Source organism: Ranitomeya variabilis, chromosome 1, assembly GCF_051348905.1.
Source record: "Ranitomeya variabilis isolate aRanVar5 chromosome 1, aRanVar5.hap1, whole genome shotgun sequence".
NCBI classification, from domain to species: Eukaryota; Metazoa; Chordata; class Amphibia; order Anura; family Dendrobatidae; genus Ranitomeya; species Ranitomeya variabilis.
Window position 1 is genome coordinate 992,161,308 of NC_135232.1, and position 22,994 is coordinate 992,184,301.

General features: G+C 44.8%; 1 protein-coding gene across 3 annotated transcripts in view; it reads left to right on the top strand.

Moving 5' to 3' along the window:
- The first annotated feature begins 4,508 nt into the window (after window positions 1–4,508).
- Window positions 4,509–22,994, top strand: part of TLL1 (tolloid like 1) — a 224,192-nt gene continuing 205,706 nt past the window's right edge. The window contains exons 1-2 of one of the 3 annotated variants that reach the window (XM_077279466.1): window positions 4,509–5,021; window positions 6,530–7,039. In XM_077279466.1, coding sequence (XP_077135581.1) covers window positions 6,886–7,039 — 154 coding nt within the window. In that variant the 5' untranslated portion in view covers window positions 4,509–5,021; window positions 6,530–6,885. Of the gene's footprint in view, window positions 5,022–5,073; window positions 5,120–6,529; window positions 7,040–8,991; window positions 9,092–22,994 lie in introns of those variants that run through there. The other 2 variants (XM_077279467.1, XM_077279468.1) reach the window with 2 other exon arrangements.

The following is a 22,994-nucleotide window of genomic DNA, read 5'->3' on the forward strand; positions in this document are numbered from 1 at the left end:
TATACTGACACTTGGATTAAACTCTGATCAGAGAGTGATCAGTGTCATTTCTATAATCGACCCAATTCTCTCAGATCAGAGAATCTACGGCCGTCTGACCTTCTTTTACATGGATTGAACCATGGGACAAAAGATGCTGACCTTTCGATTTTTACTTCTGCAGCAGTATCAATAGGTTGTTGTTCTAGATTTCATTATTTGTATTCATGATCAAAAATCTTTTTATAAGCGTGTCAACAATTTACAAAGTATTCAGTCCTTTGTGGTAAGATGGTAATATTACTGCAAATTACGACACAATTTGCATAATTCAAATGTGCTAGCTGGACTGCCGAACAATTCTGATCATGACACGCATGCAACCAGAAGAGAACTTTTAGATTATTATTATTATTATTATTATTATTATTATTATTTATTTATATAGCACCATTAATTCCATGGTGCTGTACATGAGAAGGGGTTACATCAAAATACAGATATCCCTTACAGTAAACAAAACTAACAATATCAGACTGATACACAGGAGAGATGACCCTGCCCTTGCGGGCTTACATTCTACAGCATTATGGGGAAGGAGACAGTAGGTTGAGGGTTGCAGTAGCTCCGATGGTGTTGAGGTGGACGTGTGGTCATTACAGACTGTAAGCTTCCTTGAATCGATGGGTGTTCAGGTTTCTTTTGAAGGATCCAAATGTGGTGGATAACCGGATGTGTTGGGGCACAGAATTCCAGAGGATGGGGGATATTCGGGAGAAGTCTTGGAGGCGATTGGGTGAGGAGCGAATAAGCGTGGAGGAGAGAAGGAGGTCTTGGAAGGACTGGAGATTATGTGAGGGAAGATACTGAGAGATTAGTTTGGAAATATACGGAGGAGAAAGGTTATGGATGGCTTTGTAGGTAAGTGTTAGTAGTTTAAGGGTATGTCCACGTTCAGGAAACGCTGTGTTTTTGACGCAGCGTTGAGCCGCAGCGTCAAAAACGCAGCGTCCAGATGTTACAGCATAGTGGAGGGGATTTTATGAAATCCCGTCTCCACTATGCATTAAAAAACGCATGCGGAATTCCCGCAAAAACGCACATGCGGTGCGTTTTTTAAGAACGCAGCATGTCCTTACATAGCATAAAAAACGTAAGGACAGCGCAGGTGACCTCAGGTGCTGATTTGGTCAGGATTTTACCTGCATAAAATCCTGACCAAATCCTGAGGCACTCCTGAACGTGGACACATACCCTAAGGGTATGTGCACACGTATAATGGGAAACTGCTGCGGATCCGCAGCGTTTTCCGCATCGTGTGCACATGGCCTTAGGCTGGTTTCACACATCAGTGGCTCCGGTACGTGAGGTGACAGTTTCCTCACGTACCGGAGACACTGACACACGTAGACTCATTAAAATCAATGCATCTGTGCAGATGTCATTGATTTTTTGCGGACCATGTCTCCGTGTGCCAAACACGGAGACATGTCAGTGTTCGTGGGAGCGCACGTATTACACGGACCCATTAAAGTCAATGGGTCCGTGTAAAACACGGACCGCACACGGACGTTCTCCGTGTGCAGTCCCTGTGCCGTGCAGGAGACAGCGCTACAGTAAGCGCTGTCCCCCCCACATGGTGCTGAAGCCGCGATTCATATCTTCTGTGCAGCAGCGTTTGCTGCATAGAAGATATGAATAATAGTGTTTAAAAGAAAGATCTATCTGTCCGCCGCCCTCCCACCCCCTGTGCGCCCCCCCGCTGTTCTGAAAATACTCACCCGGCTCCTTCGTTGGCTGTCGCTGCTTCCTGGTCTGGCCGCGCCTTCTACTGTATGCGGTCACGTGGGGCCGCTCATTTACAGTCATGAATAGGCGGCTCCACCCCTATGGGAGGTGGAGCCACATATTCATGACTCTAATCGGCGGCCCCAAGTGACCGCATACAGTAGAAGGGGCGGCCAGCACAGGAAGCAGCGACAGCCAACGAAGGAGCCGGGTGAGTATTTTCAGAACAGCGGGGGGGCGCACAGGGGGTGGGAGGGCGGCGGACAGATAGATCTTTCTTTTAAACACTATTATTCATATCTTCTATGCAGCAAACGCTGCTGCACAGAAGATATGAATCGCGGCTTCAGCACGATGCAGGGGACAGCGCTAAACTTTAGCGCTGTCTCCTGCACGCTCTGTGTGGTACCCACTCGGCACACGGGCGGCACACGTGTGCCACACGTATGGCCTATGTGAGCTCACGGGCACACGGACACTGATAACTCCGGTACCGATTTTTTCCGCTACCGGAATTATCTGGACGTGTGGGACACCCCTTAGAAGGTAGGCCACAGAGGAGGATGTTGCAGTAGTCGCCATTTATGTCTTTCCAAGTGTTTTCTTTAATGTAGATATTTTTACAAACGTATTTTTATGGCATTTTTTATGTAATTATTACACATAAAACAAAAGATCCAGAAATACCATAAAAAGGGAAAAAAAACATTGCTTGAAATGCATTTTATATTTTGCTATTTACTTTTCCTTTGTAGGGAATAAAGCACATTAAAACGTAGAAAAATGCTGGTTCTTTTTCTCAGACAACCCCAGGTGTGAAAGCCCCCTAAGGGTAGGGTCACACGACATTGTACAAAATTGTTCAGAGTTGCATCGAGGAGAGGGGGGATGAATTTTTTCTTACTTGTCATATGCGCGCAATTCGTTTTTTGTTTTTTTTTTTACAACAGACCATATGTTTTCCTATGTTACAGATTTGCAATGTATACATAGAAATGGATGCTGTAATGTGTCTCCTTATGGGAGCCCATTTTTTAAGCACCCACACAAATCAACGGGCGAGTCTCATCCGATATACTGAAGAAACTAGTACAGGCTGAGATTTTTTTCACATGTAGATTCGATCAGCGGAAAAAAATATGTTTATCTGCACTCCCCCACTGAATAATATTGGTCTCGAGTGCTGTCGTGCTTTTAAGGCTATGGTCACACTAGCATTATTTGGTCAGTATTTTACCTCAGTATTTGTAAAGGTACCTTCACACTAAACGACTTTGCAATGAGAACGACAGCGATCCGTGACGTTGCAGCGTCCTGGATAGCGATATCGTTGTGTTTGACACGCAGCAGCGATCTGGATCCTGCTGTGATATCGCTGGTCGTTGCTGAAAGTCCAGAACTTTATTTGGTCGTCAGATCGGCGTGTATCGTCGTGTTTGACAGCAAAAGCAACGATGCCAGCGATGTTTTACAGTGGTAACCAGGGTAAATATCGGGTTACTAAGCGCAGGGCCACGCTTAGTAACCCGATATTTACCCTGGTTACCATTGTAAAAGTAAAAAAAAAACACTACATACTCACCCTCTGATGTCTGTCACGTCCCCCGCGCTGCTGCTCAGAGCTTCCTGCACTGACTGTGTCAGTGCCGGCCGTAAAGCAAAGCACAGCGGTGACGTCACCGCTGTGCTTTAGGGCCGGCGCTTACACAGTGCAGGGAAGCTGAAGGCGAGGGACGCGACAGACACGGCAATGTAAGTATGTAGTGTTTGGTTTTTTTTACATTTACACTGGTAACCAGGGTAAACATCGGGTTACTAAGCGCGGCCCTGCGCTTAGTAACCCGATGTTTATCCTGGTTACCCGGGGACTTCGGCATCGTTGGTCGCTGGAGAGCTGTCTGTGTGACAGCTCTCCAGCGACCACACAGCGACGCTGCAGCGATCGGCATCGTTGTCGATATCGCTGCAGCGTAGCTTAATGTGACGGTACCTTAAGTCAAAACCAGGAGTGGAACAATCAGAGGAAAAGTATAATAGAAACATATGCACCACTTCTGCATTTATAATAATAATAATCTCTATTTTTTATATAGCGCTAACATATTCCGCAGCGCTTTACAGGTTGCACACATTATCTATCACCCACTCCTGGTTTTGGCTCACAGATACTGAGGTAAAATACTGACCAAATACTGCTAGTGTGTGACCGTAGCCTAATGGACAGAACTTGGATGGAAAAAACGGCCGTGTGCACGAGCCCTTATAGAGAGATTGACGTCTTATGTAGAGAAACTGATTATAAACTTGTTTGTTTGTGTCGTATGGTAACAATGTATTATTCCTGAGGCCTGATACACTGCCACATTACTATAAGGGATGGCTTCTCTAGCTCCAGTTCATAGTGTTCACCATATTGGATACATTTTGTGTGACATTTCTAGAAATTCAATATACAGATCCATAGCTGACAATGCTCCAGACTGTCATGATTGGTACATGTGCCCCCCAGTGTGCAGGACAAAGGAGACCCCCGATCCTCCAGCTACATGAGCCCTGTTATAAAGGGCAGCCATAAATCAGAGGTAGCTGGGAAGCAGTGAGCAGGCATGGAGGTGTGAGGAGAACCATCAAATGCCCTCAGGTCAGCAGTGAGGAGAGATGGCCAGGGACAGGCAGCAGTGTGGCTATTGAGAAGATTGGTGTCAAATGTGACACCCTGACAGGATTAGAGAGCTGTCTGTGAGCGCCCTCCCTCCATCCGACCGGGGAGGAGAGAGGAGGGCCCTGAGGCTGAGCTCTCCGAAGCTCACCTTACTTTGCTACGACTTTCAAATTGTAATATTACTACAGCAGGATTATCAAGTGTTGTGCAGCCCTCCTGCTACTACTGCTCCCCGCACTACTGCTCCCAGCACTGCCGCAACTTCTCTCTCAGCTGGGGCAGGAGCCGGACATGTTAGGTCCTGTACCAGAGGCACTTGGAGGAAATCAGGGATTGTCCCGGAGATCTGCACTGTCCGGAGGGATCCTGCCATAGTCTCATCACACATAGACCCGTCTGCATTTGCTGCCTATAGCCAACACTTTGCTTGGACTTTGCAGGTCCATCAATGGCTCTTTTATGCCTCCTGGATGAAGTATGAAGCCCGGGAGTTTACACTGAGCGCTGCTTACACTGGAGTCCAGCTGATCCTGCTGCAGCTCCTTACTGAGTGTGAGGAGCCTTCCCACCCCCTGGAGAAGCCCACGTCTAGGTGAGGACATTGCTCTCCTCAATGAGTGCACTGTATGTTATGGGGGCAGCAGACGGCTGCTTGTGAGGATCAGGATGCTGCATGAACAGGGATTTTCTGTAAGTTCATTGAAAGGTATCTGGAGCGCATTCTGCCTATTTCTGTGGTACAGCTGCTTTGTGTGGGATTCTGTGATGTGTGGATGAAAGTGTATTTGGTGTATGAGAACGCAGGGTCGCTGTATGGGGTGCGAGGTCGCTGTATGGGGCGCGAGGTCGCTGTATGGGGCGCCGAGAGCGCAGGGTGGCTGTATGGGGCGTGAGGTCGCTGTATGGGGCGCAGAGTGTGAGGTCGCTGTATGGGGTGCGAGGTCGCTGTATGGGGCGCCGAGAGCGCAGGGTGGCTGTATAAGGCGCAGGGTCGCTGTATGCGGTGCAGAGAGTGTGAGGTTGCTGTATGGGGCACGAGGTCGCTGTATGGGGCGCAGAGAGTGTGAGGTTGCTGTATGAGGCGCAGAGAGTGAGGTTGCTGTATGAGGCGCAGAGAGTGAGGTCGCTGTATGGGGTGCAGAGAGTGTGAGGTCGCTGTATGGGGCACAGGATCGCTGTATGGGGTGCAGAGAGTGTGAGGTCGCTGTATGGGGTGCAGAGAGTGTGAGGTCGCTGTATGGGGTGCAGAGAGTGTGAGGTTGCTGTATGGGGCACGAGGTCACTGTATGGGGTGCAGAGAGTGTGAGGTTGCTGTATGGGGCATGAGGTCGCTTTATGGGGCGCAGAGAGTGTGAGGTCGCTGTATGGGGTGCAGAGAGTGTGAGGTTGCTGTATGGGCACGAGGTTGCTGTATGGGGCGCAGAGAGTGTGAGGTGGCTGTATGGGGCATGAGGTTGCTCTATGGGGCGCAGAGTGTGAGGTTGCTGTATGGGGCATGAGGTCGCTGTATGGGGTCCAGAGAGTGTGAGGTTGCTGTATGGGGCGCAGAGAGTGTGAGGTGGCTGTATGGGGCACGAGGTTGCTCTATGGGGTGCAGAGTGTGAGGTTGCTGTATGGGGCACGAGGTCGCTCTATGGGGCGCAGAGAGTGTGAGGTTGCTGTATGGGGTGCAGTGAGCGCGGGGTCACTGTATGGGGAGTAAAGGACTTGGGGTTGCTGTGTGGAGTGCAGTACCCATGGAATCGCTGTGTGGGGTGCTAAGCACATGGGGTCGCTGTGTGGAGTGTTGAGTGCCATTTACTGGGTGTACAGTGCTCAGCGTTAGCACATGGGGTGTATGGTACCTAGGTAAGTATGTGAGGTGTACAGTGGGTCTACATTTCAGTTGTGCAGTGTTTGGTGCCCAGACTGTATATATGGGATGTATAGTGCATACAGCTCTTTTACTGTATACTTTGTGCAATGATGACTGTATTCAGCCAATATATAGGATGTTCATAACTCACTGTTACATATTCCGAGCAGAATGATCATGTTCTTTTCTCCTGTGTGATGAGATTTCATATAATGATTGTTTTGCTTGTCTGTTCCGCTCCTCAGCTTGTCAGATGTACTGTTGTACAGATCAGGTCTTCCTGGCAGCCGGCCTGTGTAGTGGGAGAAAGAGTAAGTGGATGAAGAAGCAGCAGCCCCCTCAGATCCTGGTCTACAGGCAGCAGTTATAGGGCCATCCTATTGTGTCTTATGGGAGTCTTATCTAGACTAACAAGCATTTATCAAGATCTTCTGACAGTGGCTGATCCTGCTGGAGAAAACTTTTCCCTGGCTGTGTGCTTGTGATCATTGGTCAGATCTGATGAGAAAGGGAAGACCATTGTAATTGAGGGAGCCATCCCCATAATAACCCTCTCACCACTGTGTGCTGGTGTCACAGCTCTGCAGCCCTGCACTGTGCAATGATCATGCTCCCCTGGCTCATCATCTTCCTCACTAGCTGGACTTTCTGTGAAAAGTTCTCTCTCTGTTATGGCCTAGACTACGATTATCCCTATTATGACACTGAAGAGGAAAAACCTGAGGTCATTGACTACAAGGATCCTTGTAAAGCTGGTGAGTCCCAATATTTCTCATTCAGGGTTGTAATCTCTGCACGATGCAGCATCTAATGCTGCTTACCGTATTAAAGGCTCACGTGTGGCTGGCACTGGGCAGCGGGCCAGAGGGGTGGGTGGTGTATGTGTCATTTGTAGACAAATCTTCCTCACAGGAGAAAAAAAAACACTGGAAAATAAAAATCTTTAAAATTATTATCTTCTGTCAGGTTGTTAAATTTTACTCTGCTGACTCTTAGGTTGGCTGCAGAGGAGCGTATGAAAAACCTCCTAAGTTTTATCCAGAAAACTTGGATGATTTTCATTTGATTTACATCCGTGTGTCCTTTTTTTTTTTTTTTTTTTTCCGTCCGTGTGCAATCTGTTTTCATATAGCTCCATTAAACATGTTTGTGATCAAATTCAGTTTTCTATGTTTGTAATAGAAATATACCCAGAAAAATTTGACGTCACTCTGATGGTCAGTGTGGAATCCGATTTTTTTATTTATTTTTTAATAAATGCACCCATAGACTAGAATGGGCAAGTCTCGAAAGAAAGTAATGAACACTGCATTTTTGTTCCTCACAGACAGTTGGACAGAGAAAAAAATTGTTCATCAGAACCGCCGTATTGAATACTGACTGATCTTCTTGCACTTACCCGATTTATATGCACGAGCCCTAAGCTAACGGTAATCTGTTATGAGAAGTGTGATCAAATTCCCTATGTCTTACCCAGCTTTCCTGGAGTCCTGACAGACAAGTCTGCTTAGTTCTCCAGGTTATTAGCAGATGGTTGCCTGTCTTGTCAGACTTTGGCTGGGTCTACATAGTGCCTTTGATTCTGTAACGCGAAGTTTACGAGGACTCATTGGGTTTTTACATACAACATCATGTGAATGAAACGCGACGGTTGTGAAAAATGCAAACTCGTTGGATTTCTGATCCCAAATCAAAACTTTTCCAGCTTAGCGTTCATTATGTCACCTGGGACAATCACTCCCAACGTGTCGGCAATTTTAGTACCCATATTGCAGCCTAAAATGCTCCAATAACTACAATGCAAATCTCTCCCTTTTTTTTGTATAACTAAAGTCGCAGTGATGTCTGGGATCCTGACTATTAAGATTAAGTTACAACCTATTGTGGGTAGAGGATGAATTAAGGGACTTTTTTTTTTTGGGGGGGGGGTGTTGAAGGGTCGGTGCTTTTTAATTGTTTGTATAGTCCTTGAATATAATAGAAATCGCAAATAATCCCTAATAAATATTTGTCCGGAGGGCCAGGGTTGCCCTGAGCCTTCTGTGGGAGCGGAGTACCGCAGCTCACGCTACGATAACGCATCATGCTGCCTCTTCCCACACACCTGTGCGGATGTCAACCCTTTTGGGTATAATTAGAATTTTACATTGCTTGTGTTATTATAGGCAGCATTATATCATTTTTTTAGACCTTCTTAGCGCCTTTATATGTACACTCTGCTTCTGCTATACATAATGAGGCGGGAGATTGTCTCCTTTGATCCTGTGTCACAAATGCAGAAAATCCCAGTTTATCAAGTTCAGTATGGCTGAGATTGTTATATGGGGTGACGTATTGTCACGATGTAGGACATTAGCTATAGGTCTCCATAGGGCTGCTGCAGATAAAGCCACCGCATTATCTTACCTCAGATAGTTATCACTATGTACAAACAATGGCCACAAGGAGTTAATACCCATTCAGCTTGGCTCCATCTGTAATACTACTACCTGAGAGGCTATTCCTACTATTCCTACCACTGTGAGAGAATTCCCCTTTGTTTATTAACGTGTCATATCCTATCCAAGGCTTCACGTGTCAGGGCTGAGAGGGTGGAGGAAGGAGAGAGTTGGGTGTAACTTTAAACAGGAGGAGGAGGTGCTGTCTCTTTCCTCTCCGGCTTTATTGCCCCCTCACATTTGTGCAGGGCTGCAGTTGCCATGCAGCACTAACAGCCTGGGGTCCTGACGATGGTGTACATGCCTCATTGTTCCTCCAGTTATTGCTTCATGCCCCTTATGGGAGATTCTCCACAAGCTTTACCTCAGGTTACAAGCCAGTGGCATTTGTGTTCAATGTCGTATGATTTGTTGAAAATGTCTTAAATGTCATTCCAAATTTATAACCATTTTCCAAAACCCTTTTATAGCCGTAACTCTTTTCCAGGCTGCCCAAAAAGACTAAGGTGACCTTGATGAGGTTTTCATGAGTTTATGACGCTGCGTATTTTTGCTGTGTCAAAAAGCACAGCATCTTACAGGTCTGGCAAAGTGGATGGGATTTATTGATATCTTGTGCCCATTGTGCTTCTTTTTACTCAAATATCCTAAAAAAGGCCAAAACGATCTAATATCGAGGTGTAACTTTCAAATGATACATATATCCGAAAAGAGAGGAAGCATCAATGCCCAAATAAATAATAACGAGTTATCCTTATTCAAAAGTTATCCAAATATAATTAATACATTTTTTTTTATTGCGCAGTAGTAATATGATAAAGTATGAAAGCTCCTATTTAGTATTTTTGGTAAGAGAATAAATCCACAAATGGGTACCAGAATGTCTATATATGAGCCAATAAAAAAAAATATGCAACAAAAAAATCAATTATTTGGACTTTGAGCAATAAAAAAGTAGATATCTCAACTTGTGATGAGTTAACATGCTTGGATAATGTGTTATCAGAGTATCTTCGGCGTGCTCAAATACTATGTTTGAGTCCCTGCGGTTGCATGTTTTGTGGCTGTTGGACTGCCACAACACATGCGGGGATTGCTTGTTTGTTAGGTAATCCCCACATGTGTTGCAGCTGTCGAACAGCCGTGAGACATGCATCCGTGGCAACTCGAGCATAGTATTCGAGCACGCCGAAGATACTCTGATAACACCCGCTCATCACTAATGTTAACTAAATATATATGAACAGCTCAAAAGATAAAGTGACAAGATTAATGCAAAGACATTTTTGGCCAATAAATATATGCATAAATAATGCATACATAGATACCAAATAAAAAAAAAATATATATAATAAAAACTAACTAAACTGTTAGATTCAGAGCTGTGCAATAATGTGCAAAACTAACATAAACCTAATAGCCACTTAAAATTAATACATACAAATCCAAGTGGGATGTCGTGCAGAGACCCCTACGCACGTTTTGCGTCAACTCCTTTAGGGGGTGTCTTCTTTTTTATTTAGCGTAAACTGACCTGCGGTGTGTGTTTCAAATCCACACGTCCATTTCTTTTGCAGATACGCTGACTTTTATGTGCAGATCACCTTGCAATAGATGTAAAAAACGTACTGCACTTTTAGTGCATTCCCACAGCAGAACACATCAAAAACACATGTAATCTGCACCTGACTGTGTCAATAACATTTTGTAAAAGCCAAATACCAGGAAGTATCAAACTTTATTTAAAACATTACACACCAACACTGCATTGTCAAAAATGTGATAACGCTAGTAGCCAAATTTATGTAATATGTACTGAAAATCTGCAATATCAAGGCCACGTTCACGGCCACGTATTTAAATGGTCAGTATTTTCCCTCAGTATTTGCTACTAGAAAAATAGTGCTATAGTCCAATGATAATGAAATTCATAGAAAAAGTTTATTAGATAAATACACGACAAAGAACATGGTCAGCAAAGTAGGAGATGTGAAACAACAAACCACATGGAAACTAGGAGGGAGGTGATGGTCCCCAAATAGAAGCAAGTAAATAGTACCATAAGAGGCACGTCATATACAGTGCATAGTGAGTTCACATTGATGATCATATAGCAATGTCTTATAATGGTATCGGGAAAATACTGTATCAAAGAAAAAGTATATAGAATGGCAGTATTATACAGAGGTTCACATAATATACCGATGTCATGTAAAAGGATCCCAGACATGCATAGATACAATGAATAAATATATGAACATACCACTAGTGTATAGGGGATCACACCAGCTCCTGCCCACCCCGACGCGCGTTTCGGTACATCCAAGCCTATATCCACCAGTGAGATCCAGGCATTTCTCTTTCCATTGGTGGGATCTTTCCATGACAACGCCGATACAGGAAGTGGATCTTCTGGACACAGGATAAACAAAGCGCTGATCCCACTGTTATACATTGAGAAATGGGTTCATTTGTATGGTACATACACTAGTATTGGTGGGTGGTGAATATTTGCACTGTTGATGTCTATTTTGTGTATTTTGTATGTTAATTATTTTAATGGGCTGTTCTTGATTGGGGATTGGTGCCCTGCGTGGTATCCACCCTATTTAAGCCAGCCCCTGGCAATGTCTGCTATGCTTGAAAAAGACCATATGCTGGTCGAAACGTTGCTTTTTATGGCTTAATAAACATCGTTTTTTGATATCTATTCACCTGGTTGGAGCGCTGTTCATCGTTTTCTACTGTTGGAGTATATCCAGGAAGGTTCCCTGGACATGGAACGGGCGCCCCGAAAGTGAGTGCTGTCAGCCCCTCTTTGTTTTATATGCGCGTTTCGGTACAGTCCTTCCTCAGGCCACTGAGGTATGTTCATATATTTACTCATTGTATCTATGCATGTCTGGGATCCTTTTACATGACATCGGTATAGTATGTGAACCTCTGTATAATACTGCCATTCTATATACTTTTTCTTTGATACAGTATGTTTCCGATACCATTATAAGACATTGCTATATGATCATCAATGTGAACTCACTATGCACTGTATATGACGTGCCTCTTATGGTACTATTTACTTGGCTTCTATTTGGGGACCATCGCCTCCCTCCTAGTTTCCAAGTAGTTTGTTGTTTCACATCCCCTACTTTGCTGACCATGTTCTTTGTCGTGTATTTATCTAATAAACTTTTTCTATGAATTTCATTATCATTGGACTATGGCACTATTTTTCTAGTGGTTTAGCTGTATTAGCAATAGTGTGTCCCACACTCTTCCATGTATTGGCTGATTATATATTATGATCATATATGATATTATGACTATTCAATCCTATAGCAGCCCACAGTGTTTGCCTTGTTTTCTATGTTTCCTCAGTATTTGGAAGCCAAAACCACTATTTATCAATACACCCAAAATAAATACAAGATCCTATTTGACCATGAGCTGATGTGCGATCCAGTCTACTTATGTGGATCATATCCAGGTACTGCAGGTGCAGGGCCGGACTGGCCATCGGGCACTTCTGGCAAATGCCAGAAGGGCCGGTGCCAGTCGTGGGCTGCTCGATCCGCCTCCCTCCGCCGCCGCCAACTCACCCCCCTGCCGTCTATGACGCCGGTACAGTTGAATGCAATGATGGAGGAGAGAGCGTCTACAGACGCTCCCTCTCCTATCATTCCCCGCTCTGCCTCTGACACTGCGGGTGCGCGATGACGTCACATCTTCGCGCACCTGCTGTGTCCTGGGCAGACTGCAGCCGCTGAGACAGGAGCAGGAAGCAACGCGGGGCACGAGGAAAGGTGAGGAGAGTGTGTTTTTTTTGTTTTTTTTTTTACTGGGCTGTGGGGACATTCTCGGGGGGGGAGGAGAGATGCGGGCTGTGCTGTATATACCACTGTGTGGGCTGTGCTGGATATACCACTGTGCGGGCTGTGCTGGATATACCACTGTGCGGGCTGTGCTGGATATACCACTGTGTGGGCTGTGCTGGATATACTCACTGTGCGGGCTGTGCTGGATATACCACTGTGCGGGCTGTGCTGGATATACCACTGTGCGGGCTGTGCTGGATATACCACTGTGCGGGCTGTGCTGGATATACCACTGTGCGGGCTGTGCTGGATATACCACTGTGCTGGATATACCACTGTGCGGGCTGTGCTGGATATACTACTGTGCGGGCTGTGCTGTATATACTACTGTGTGGGCTGTGCTGTATACACTACTGTGCGGGCTGTGCTGTATATACTACTGTGTGGGCTGTGTTATATACTATGCGGGCTTTGCTATATACTATTGGGAGTATATTATCTTCTATGGGGAGGCCATGTTATGTACTATGTGGCTGTGGTATATACTATTGTGGGGGTATATTCTATTCTATGGGGGAGGTTGGGTTATATACTATGGGGGAGGTTGTGTTATATACTATGGGGGCTGCATTATGTTCTATGGGGGGCTACATTATATTTTATGGGGAGGTGGGCTGTATTATATTCTATGGGGTTACATTATACTCTGTGGGGTGGCTGCATTATACCCTGTGGTTGCCGCATTATATTCTGTAGGGTGGTGGCTACATTATACTATATGTGGGCTGCATTATACTGTATCGAGGACTATGGGGAATACGTTATACTATATGAAGAACTATGGGGTGCATTATACTATGGGAAGTGAATTGTAGTACATGGATGACTCTGGCGGTGCATTATACTATATGGAGCACTATGAGGAGTGTATTATGCTATATGGAGGACTATGAGGAGTGTATTATACTATGTGGAGGACTGAGCAGTGTATTTTAATATATGGAGGACTATAGGGAGTGTATTATACTATATGGAGGACTGTGGAGCACATTTGTCATGAATCCCAATGGCTAGGGATAGCACAGGACAAGCAAAGTACAAATATATTACGGACGAGCTCTAGGGTGATGGAACCTGGGCTGACCGCTGCCCTACGCCTGACAAACGCAACTAGAGATAGCCAGGGAGTGTGCCTACGTTGGTTCTAGACGCCACGCACCAGCCTAAGAGCTAACTAGCACTGCAGAGAAAATAAAGACCTCACTTGCCTCCAGCGGAATGAACCCCAAAAGATATAGTTGCCCCCCACATGTATTGACGGTGAAATGAGAGGAAGGCACACACATAGAGATGATATATATAGTTTTAGCAAATTGAGGCCCGCTGTAAACTAGAAAGCAGAACGATACAAAAGGGGACTGAGCGGTCAGCAAAAAACCCTAATCAAAAAAACCATCCTGAGATTACAAGAACCCATGTGCCAACTCATGGCACATGGGGAGAACCTCAGTCCACTAGAGCTACCAGCTAGCATAGAGACATAATAAGCAAGCTGGACAAAAAACCAAACAACTGAAAATCAGCACTTAGCTTATCCTGAAAGATCTGGGAGCAGGTAGGCAGGAACCAAACAGAGCACATCTGAATACATTGATAGCCGGCAAGGGAAATGACAGAAAGGCCAGGTAAAATAGGAAACACCCAGCCACTGATGGACAGGTGGAAACCAAAGGCCGCAACCCACCAAAGTCACCCAGTACCAGCAGTAACCACCAGAGGGAGCCCACAAACAGAATCCACAACAGTACCCCCCCCTTGAGGAGGGGTCACCGAACCCTCACGAGAACCCCCAGGGCGATCAGGGTGAGCTCTATGGAAGGCGCGGACCAAATCAGTCGCATGAACATCGGAGGCGACCACCCAGGAATTATCCTCCTGACCATAACCCTTCCACTTAACCAAATACTGGAGTTTGCGTCTGGAAACACGAGAATCCAAGATCTTCTCAACAACATACTCCAATTCTCCCTCCACCAGCACCGGAGCAGGAGGCTCAACCGAAGGAACAACGGGCACCTCATACCTCCGCAACAACGACCGATGGAACACATTATGAATAGCAAACGATGCTGGGAGATCCAAACGAAAAGATACAGGGTTAAGAATCTCCGAGATCCTATAAGGACCGATGAACCGAGGCTTGAACTTAGGAGAAGAGACCTTCATAGGGACAAAACGAGAAGACAACCACACCAAATCCCCAACAAGAAGTCGGGGACCCACGCGGCGACGGCGATTAGCAAACTGCTGAGTCTTCTCCTGAGATAACTTCAAATTGTCCACCACCTGATTCCAAATCTGATGTAGCCTGTCCACCACCACGTCCACTCCAGGACAATCCGAAGGCTCCACCTGACCAGAGGAAAAACGAGGATGAAACCCCGAATTACAAAAAAAAGGAGAGACCAACGTGGCCGAACTAGCCCGATTATTAAGAGCAAATTCGGCCAGTGGCAAAAAAGCAACCCAGTCATCTTGATCAGCAGAAACAAAACACCTCAAATAAGTTTCCAAGGTCTGATTAGTTCGCTCCGTCTGGCCATTCGTCTGAGGATGGAATGCAGACGAGAAAGACAAATCAATGCCCATCTTGGCACAAAACGTCCGCCAAAATCTAGACACAAACTGGGATCCCCTGTCAGAAACGATATTCTCCGGAATCCCATGCAAACGAACCACGTTCTGAAAAAATAAAGGGACCAACTCAGAGGAGGAAGGCAACTTAGGCAAGGGCACCAAATGAACCATCTTAGAAAAGCGGTCACACACAACCCAGATAACGGACATTTTCTGTGAAACCGGGAGATCAGAAATAAAATCCATGGAAATGTGCGTCCAAGGCCTCTTCGGGATGGGCAAGGATAACAACAACCCACTGGCCCGAGAACAGCAAGGCTTAGCTCGAGCACACACTTCACAAGACTGCACAAAGGTACGCACATCCCTAGACAAGGAAGGCCACCAAAAAGACCTGGCCACCAAGTCTCTAGTACCAAATATTCCAGGATGACCAGCCAACACAGAAGAATGGACCTCGGAGATGACTCTACTGGTCCAATCATCCGGAACAAACAGTCTTTCTGGTGGACAACGATCCGGTTTATCCACCTGAAACTCCTGCAATGCACGTCGCAAGTCTGGGGATACGGCGGACAATATTACCCCATCCCTAAGGATACCAGTAGGCCCAGAGTCTCCAGGAGAGTCAGGCACAAAACTCCTGGAAAGAGCATCTGCCTTCACATTCTTTGAACCTGGCAGGTATGAAACCACGAAATTGAAACGAGAAAAAAACAACGACCAACGAGCCTGTCTAGGATTCAAACGCCTGGCAGACTCAAGGTAAATGAGATTCTTGTGATCAGTCAAGACCACCACACGATGTTTAGCACCCTCAAGCCAATGACGCCACTCCTCAAATGCCCACTTCATGGCCAAAAGCTCCCGATTACCCACATCATAATTGCGCTCGGCGGGCGAGAATTTTCTAGAGAAGAATGCACATGGCTTCATCACCGAGCCATTAGAACTTCTCTGTGACAAAACCGCCCCCGCTCCAATCTCGGAAGCATCAACCTCAACCTGAAAAGGAAGTGAAACATCTGGTTGACACAACACAGGAGCAGAAGAAAACCGGCGCTTAAGTTCCTGAAAGGCCTCCACGGCTGCAGGAGACCAATCAGCAACATCAGCACCCTTTTTAGTCAAATCAGTCAAAGGTTTAACAATACTGGAAAAATTAGCAATGAACCGACGATAAAAATTAGCAAACCCCAAGAACTTCTGAAGGCTCTTAACAGATGTAGGTTGTGTCCAGTCACAAATCGCCTGAACCTTGACGGGATCCATCTCAATAGTAGAAGGAGAAAAAATGTACCCCAAAAAAGAAATCTTCTGGACTCCGAAGAGACACTTTGAGCCCTTCACAAACAGAGAATTGGCCCGCAGAACCTGAAACACCTTCCTGACCTGTAGAACATGAGACTCCCAGTCATCAGAAAACACCAAAATATCATCCAAATACACAATCATAAACTTATCCAGATATTCACGGAAAATATTGTGCATAAAGGACTGAAAGACTGACGGAGCATTGGAGAGTCCAAAAGGCATTACCAATTACTCAAAATGGCCCTCAGGCGTATTAAATGCGGTTTTCCACTCATCACCCTGTTTTATCCGCACCAGATTATACGCACCGCGAAGATCTATCTTAGTGAACCACCTAGCCCCCTTAATGCGAGCAAACAAATCAGTCAATAATGGCAATGGATACTGATACTTGACTGTAATCTTATTCAGAAGGCGATAATCTATACAAGGCCTCAGGGAACCATCTTTTTTTGCCACAAAAAAAAAACCTGCTCCCAGAGGGGACGAAGATGGACGAATATGTCCCTTTTCCAAGGACTCCTTAATATAATTCCGCATAGCAGTATGCTCTGGCAGTGACAGATTAAATAAATGACCCTTAGGGAACTTACTGCCAGGAATCAATTCTATAGCACAGTCACAATCTCTATGCGGAGGGAGCGAATTGAGCTTAGGCTCCTCAAAAACATCCCTATAGTCAGACAAAAACGCAGGGATCTCAGAAGGAGTAGATGAAGCGATTGAAATCGGAGGTGCATCATCATGAACCCCCTGACATCCCCAGCTTAACACAGACATTGTTTTCCAGTCCAGGACAGGATTATGAGTTTGTAACCATGGCAGACCAAGCACTAGTACATCATGTAAATTATAAAGTACAAGGAAGCGAATCACCTGATGAACGGGAGTCATGCGCATGGTCACTTGTGTCCAATACTGCGGTTTATTCATAGCCAATGGTGTAGAGTCAATTCCCTTCAGAGGAATAGGAACTTCCAGAGGTTCCAGACTAAAACCGCAGCGTTTAGCAAATGACCAATCCATAAGACTCAGGGCAGCGCCCGAATCCACATAGGCATCGACGGAAATGGAAGACAGTGAAAAAATCAGAGTCACAGACAAAATGAACTTAGGCTGCAGAGTACCAATGGCAAAAGATTTATCAACCCTTTTTGTGCGTTTAGAGCATGCTGATATAACATGAGCTGAATCACCACAATAGAAACACAATCCATTTTTCCGCCTATAATTTTGCCGTTCACTTCTGGACTGAATTCTATCACATTGCATAGTCTCAGGTGCCTGTTCAGAAGACACCGCCAACTGGTGCACGGGTTTGCGCTCCCGTAAACGCCGATCAATCTGAATGGCCATAGCCATAGACTCATTCAGACCTGTAGGCGTAGGGAACCCCACCATAATATCCTTAATGGCCTCAGAAAGACCATTTCTGAAGTTTGCAGCCAGGGCGCACTCATTCCACTGAGTAAGCACCGACCATTTCCGAAACTTCTGACAATATATCTCCGCTTCATCATGCCCCTGAGAGAGGGCTAATAAAGCCTTTTCAGCCTGAATCTCCAGGTTAGGTTCCTCATAGAGCAATCCCAATGCCAGAAAAAACGCATCCACACTGAGCAATGCAGGATCCCCTGGTGCCAATGCAAATGCCCAATTCTGAGGGTCGCCCCGCAGGAAAGATATTACAATCTTGACCTGTTGAGCAGGGTCTCCAGAGGAGCGAGATTTTAAAGAAAGAAACAATTTACAATTGTTCCTGAAATTCAGGAAGGTAGATCTATCTCCAGAAAAGAACTCTGGAATAGGAATTCTAGGTTCAGACATGGGAGTGTGAACAACAAAATCCTGTATGTTTTGAACTTTTGCCGCGAGATTACTCAGGCTGGAAGCCAAACTCTGGACATCCATGTTAAACAGCTAAGATCAGAGCCATTCAAGGGTTAAGAGGAGGTAAGAAGCAGCTAGACAGCAATTAAGGGCTAGGCAGCAAAACTCTGAAGGGAAAAAAAAAAAAAAAAAAAATTTCCCTTAAACACTTCTCTTTCTCCTGCTTCAGCCCAAACAATTAACACTTTGTGGGCCGGCTATACTGTCATGAATCCCAATGGCTAGGGATAGCACAGGACAAGCAAAGTACAAATATATTACGGACGAGCTCTAGGGTGATGGAACCTGGGCTGACCGCTGCCCTACGCCTGACAAACGCAACTAGAGATAGCCAGGGAGCGTGCCTACGTTGGTTCTAGACGCCACGCACCAGCCTAAGAGCTAACTAGCACTGCAGAGAAAATAAAGACCTCACTTGCCTCCAGCGGAATGAACCCCAAAAGATATAGTTGCCCCCCACATGTATTGACGGTGAAATGAGAGGAAGGCACACACATAGAGATGATATATATAGTTTTAGCAAATTGAGGCCCGCTGTAAACTAGAAAGCAGAACGATACAAAAGGGGACTGAGCGGTCAGCAAAAAACCCTAATCAAAAAAACCATCCTGAGATTACAAGAACCCATGTGCCAACTCATGGCACATGGGGAGAACCTCAGTCCACTAGAGCTACCAGCTAGCATAGAGACATAATAAGCAAGCTGGACAAAAAACCAAACAACTGAAAATCAGCACTTAGCTTATCCTGAAAGATCTGGGAGCAGGTAGGCAGGAATCAAACAGAGCACATCTGAATACATTGATAGCCGGCAAGGGAAATGACAGAAAGGCCAGGTAAAATAGGAAACACCCAGCCACTGATGGACAGGTGGAAACCAAAGGCCGCAACCCACCAAAGTCACCCAGTACCAGCAGTAACCACCAGAGGGAGCCCACAAACAGAATCCACAACACACATTATAATATATGGAGGACTATGGGGTGTATTTTACTAAACAAGTAAAATGCTGCATATTCAGATTGTTTTTGGTGGAACAAAAATCATTGTTCTCAGTAGCACATCACCGCTGTAAACTGTAGATGTGCTGCTGATAACATGATACTGTATGGGGATCGATTAGTGATCTGTTAGTGATCGTTCTGTCCCACCATTCTTTCTCAGACGGTGGAAAGAGGCCGGGAAACAAGTGTTGAACAACTTCAGTATTGTCGATCAAACTCATTTAGCGGCCTGAACTCAGCGCTTGTAAATACAACCGAAATGCTTTTGTGAGATGTGCAATATGTTAGCATTTTGGGCCCCATTTTAAACTTTGCCTAGGCGTAGGGCCCCACTTTGCCTACCCTGCCTACAAGTGTACAAAGATATTATACAGTCACCATGTGACAAGTGGGCCTGTGTAACTTCAAATGCCAGGGCTGAATTTTAGTCCCAGTCCGGCCCTGTGCAGGTGGAAGTAGATAGGAAGCCGCACAGAGCTGCGCAAACATAGTATGCTAGAAGTCAGGCCTCCAATCACTACTCAATAGATTTGCATCATTTTTTTGTTGTTGTTTTAAGTTGGACATGATTATGACACAGCCGTCACCTACCAGACAGAGCTTATATGCCCTGTGAACAAAATGATCAAAATAATTGGTGGTTGAATTTCCAATGGCCAATCCATCTCTGCCCTTGCATCATCTGTCGGACGAGAGTCAGGAGGCCCCCATACACATCAGATGGTCTGTCTAAATCTTTTGGGTTCATCTGACTATTTATGTGTATAGGGCACTGGCGTACACAGACAGGAAAGGGCACTTGTACAAGAACAATATCTGGGCCCTTTGCAATCCAATAGCTTATCATAACGCACAAGTCCACCTGTTTTAGAGGTGGAAATGGGCTCCTCTTGGTCCCCTGTGCAGTTGCACCAATGATTTGTCCACCCCTGGTATAGGGGCCTTTACAATGGTGAGCATTAAATTTATCTATAAGTTATTAGTAGCTTCTGTTAGTAATTCCCCAATAAGATCACAGCAAATATTGTGTAGCTCCAAAACTTGGATCTGCAGCATACATTTTTATTTTATTTTATTTTCTTCTTATGGTAAAATACACACTTTGGTATATGTATCTGTAGCATACTGTAAATCTGTTGGTATAATATCAGAATCTATAATATAACTTTTTTCTTTTGGTGGTGGGGTATAAAAATGATATTTTTTTAAAGATGCATAGAACTCTGCCTACACACATTCTCCTTTACAACTCGGAGGCATGCTGGCAGTAGTATTTTTGTATATCTGCAGATTCTGGAAACAAGTTAAAAAAATGTGACAGCATAATGATGATTAGCCAAATGCTACACAGATGCTAAACTGTCATGTTCATGTAGAGAAGGCAGTGAGTGTTTTGTGTCGATCTGACAATAATTAAGACTTCTGTGTAGCGAAAGTAATCCAATGTATGGTTACACAAGAAATATATAGAAATCTAAAATGATTCCTTTGGCCGGCTGCTCACAATCCGGAAGTAGCAGCACTTTGGACGCCGCACATGTTCGCTGCATCCAAAGCGCTGCCTTCTATTGAATGCAGGTAAACCTGCATGTGATCACTGAACCGTGCGGGTTTACCTCATTCAATACATTTCTATTGACGTCATTTTTGTTGCGGCAACTAGCATCTCCACAAGAGAAATTGACATGCTGCAGTCTTGAAAGACGTGCCGCATGTCAGTGTCCGCAGGTGATCCACAGGCGACTATGCATGCATAGTGGACATAGCACATGAGATTTCTAGAAATCCCATCCGCTATGCTCTAACAGCTGGTCGCTGCAGGTTTGATGCAGCAACCCCCACATGTACTCAGGCTGGCTAGCATCCATAAATAATGCAGCTGAGTCAACAAAAACTTCCGAGCTCTAAAAAATACTTGGAGATCACCCGAGCGTGCTCAGAAAAACCCGAGCAACGAGTGCACTCACTCATCACTAGTAAAAAACGCTCCAAATACTAAAAGTGTGAATGAGACCTAAAGCTTAATTTGCCAATGCGTAATGTGTTCCCACAACCCCATGAAGTAAGATAAAGTAGCTGGCAGTGACCAGAGACCTATTTACGAGGACAGATAATTGGTAAATGTAGAAATTATGGTCCTGTTCAAGTTTAATGCTATTAATCAAGGAGTCAGAGGTCAAGGGTGAACTATGGGGTTTGGCCGTTATATGTCTAATAATGATCGTGTTTTACCAGGAGATGTTTTTCCTTATATAGATCCATGTAGTATTTCTGTCATTGTGAATCCTATTTTGTCCTGTTTTTTATTGGGTGGAGTAGATAGTGATGTTTTCAGAACTCGCTGTACAATAGGTTATAATGAAATATTAAGGGAGACGGCAGTGTCAGAACATCATTGAAATGGCTACGGTGCACAGCTGAAGAAACATATTATGTTACACTTAATTTTTCTTTTCCTCGTTATGCAATGAAATTGTAATGTTCTGTTTGAGTCACAAAGGAAATAATTGAATATGCTTTTCAATTGAGCATGATTAGCTGAGAGATGGCACACTGGAGGATTCTGGTAATCAAAACACCTTGCCCATAAAATAGTTTGTCTTATGTATTCTGCAATATATGTACAATACTTGTATAACATTATTAGATATGTTGTTGTGCATATGGTGAGGTGATCATTAATGTTATCTATATAAATGTACCTTTTATTCTATAAACACTGATTTTTCTTTTTGTTAAAATTTGACACTGATTTTTCTGTAGACAGTTTATACCAGGGACATTGTGCTTTACATGATTGCTGTCAAGGTGGGTTTCTGAATATAAGCATTTATTTATTCTTGTAGAGAGATTCGAGACTGAGCCACTATAGCTAGCCATATACATTATATGTCTGTTGGCCAAACAATGCTTCAGCTGATCGTTTGGCCATCAGCCATCTGAGCAGACACTCCCATATACATGAGCGCTCCTCTGTTTCCTTTGAAAAAGCCACCGACTGACACCTCGACCGGTGGCTTTTCTAAGGAATAACAATGCGATTGGCAGTGCAAAATTAGACATGCGCCATCAACGTCTCTCCTAACCATCAATGAGAAAGCACACCCATACACATTAGACCGTCAGCCAAACCTGTCGGTATCGGTGGATTCAGCCTACACCAGTCTAATCTGTGTGGGGGCTTTATCAGTGTCCTTTCAGGCACAGGAGCATACCTGATCATGTGGTTGTTCCTGGTATGGCAAATGTCTTCATTCTGCTGAATAGTGGGGGTATATAAACGCCTTTACAAGTCCTTTATATATTCTTAGGGTGTTGAACACTACTAGGGGTCCTTTTACTTAGGCAGCCCGAGCGTGTTTATTGGATGCGATCATAGTAAATGTATTTTGTTTCTTATTGTCGGCAGTGCAGTCCTGAGTAATGTTTTAATTATGATTTTTATTTGATTTGGTAAAATGCATTTTTAAATCTTCAATGTTTCTACCTATGCAAGGGTCTTTATCCAAGACATCTGTGAAAGAAGATGCTGGTGACATCATCTGGCGTGTACTGTGGTGCTACTAGTCCCAGTGCAATATAGAACCACATTACACAGTACAGATCTTCAGC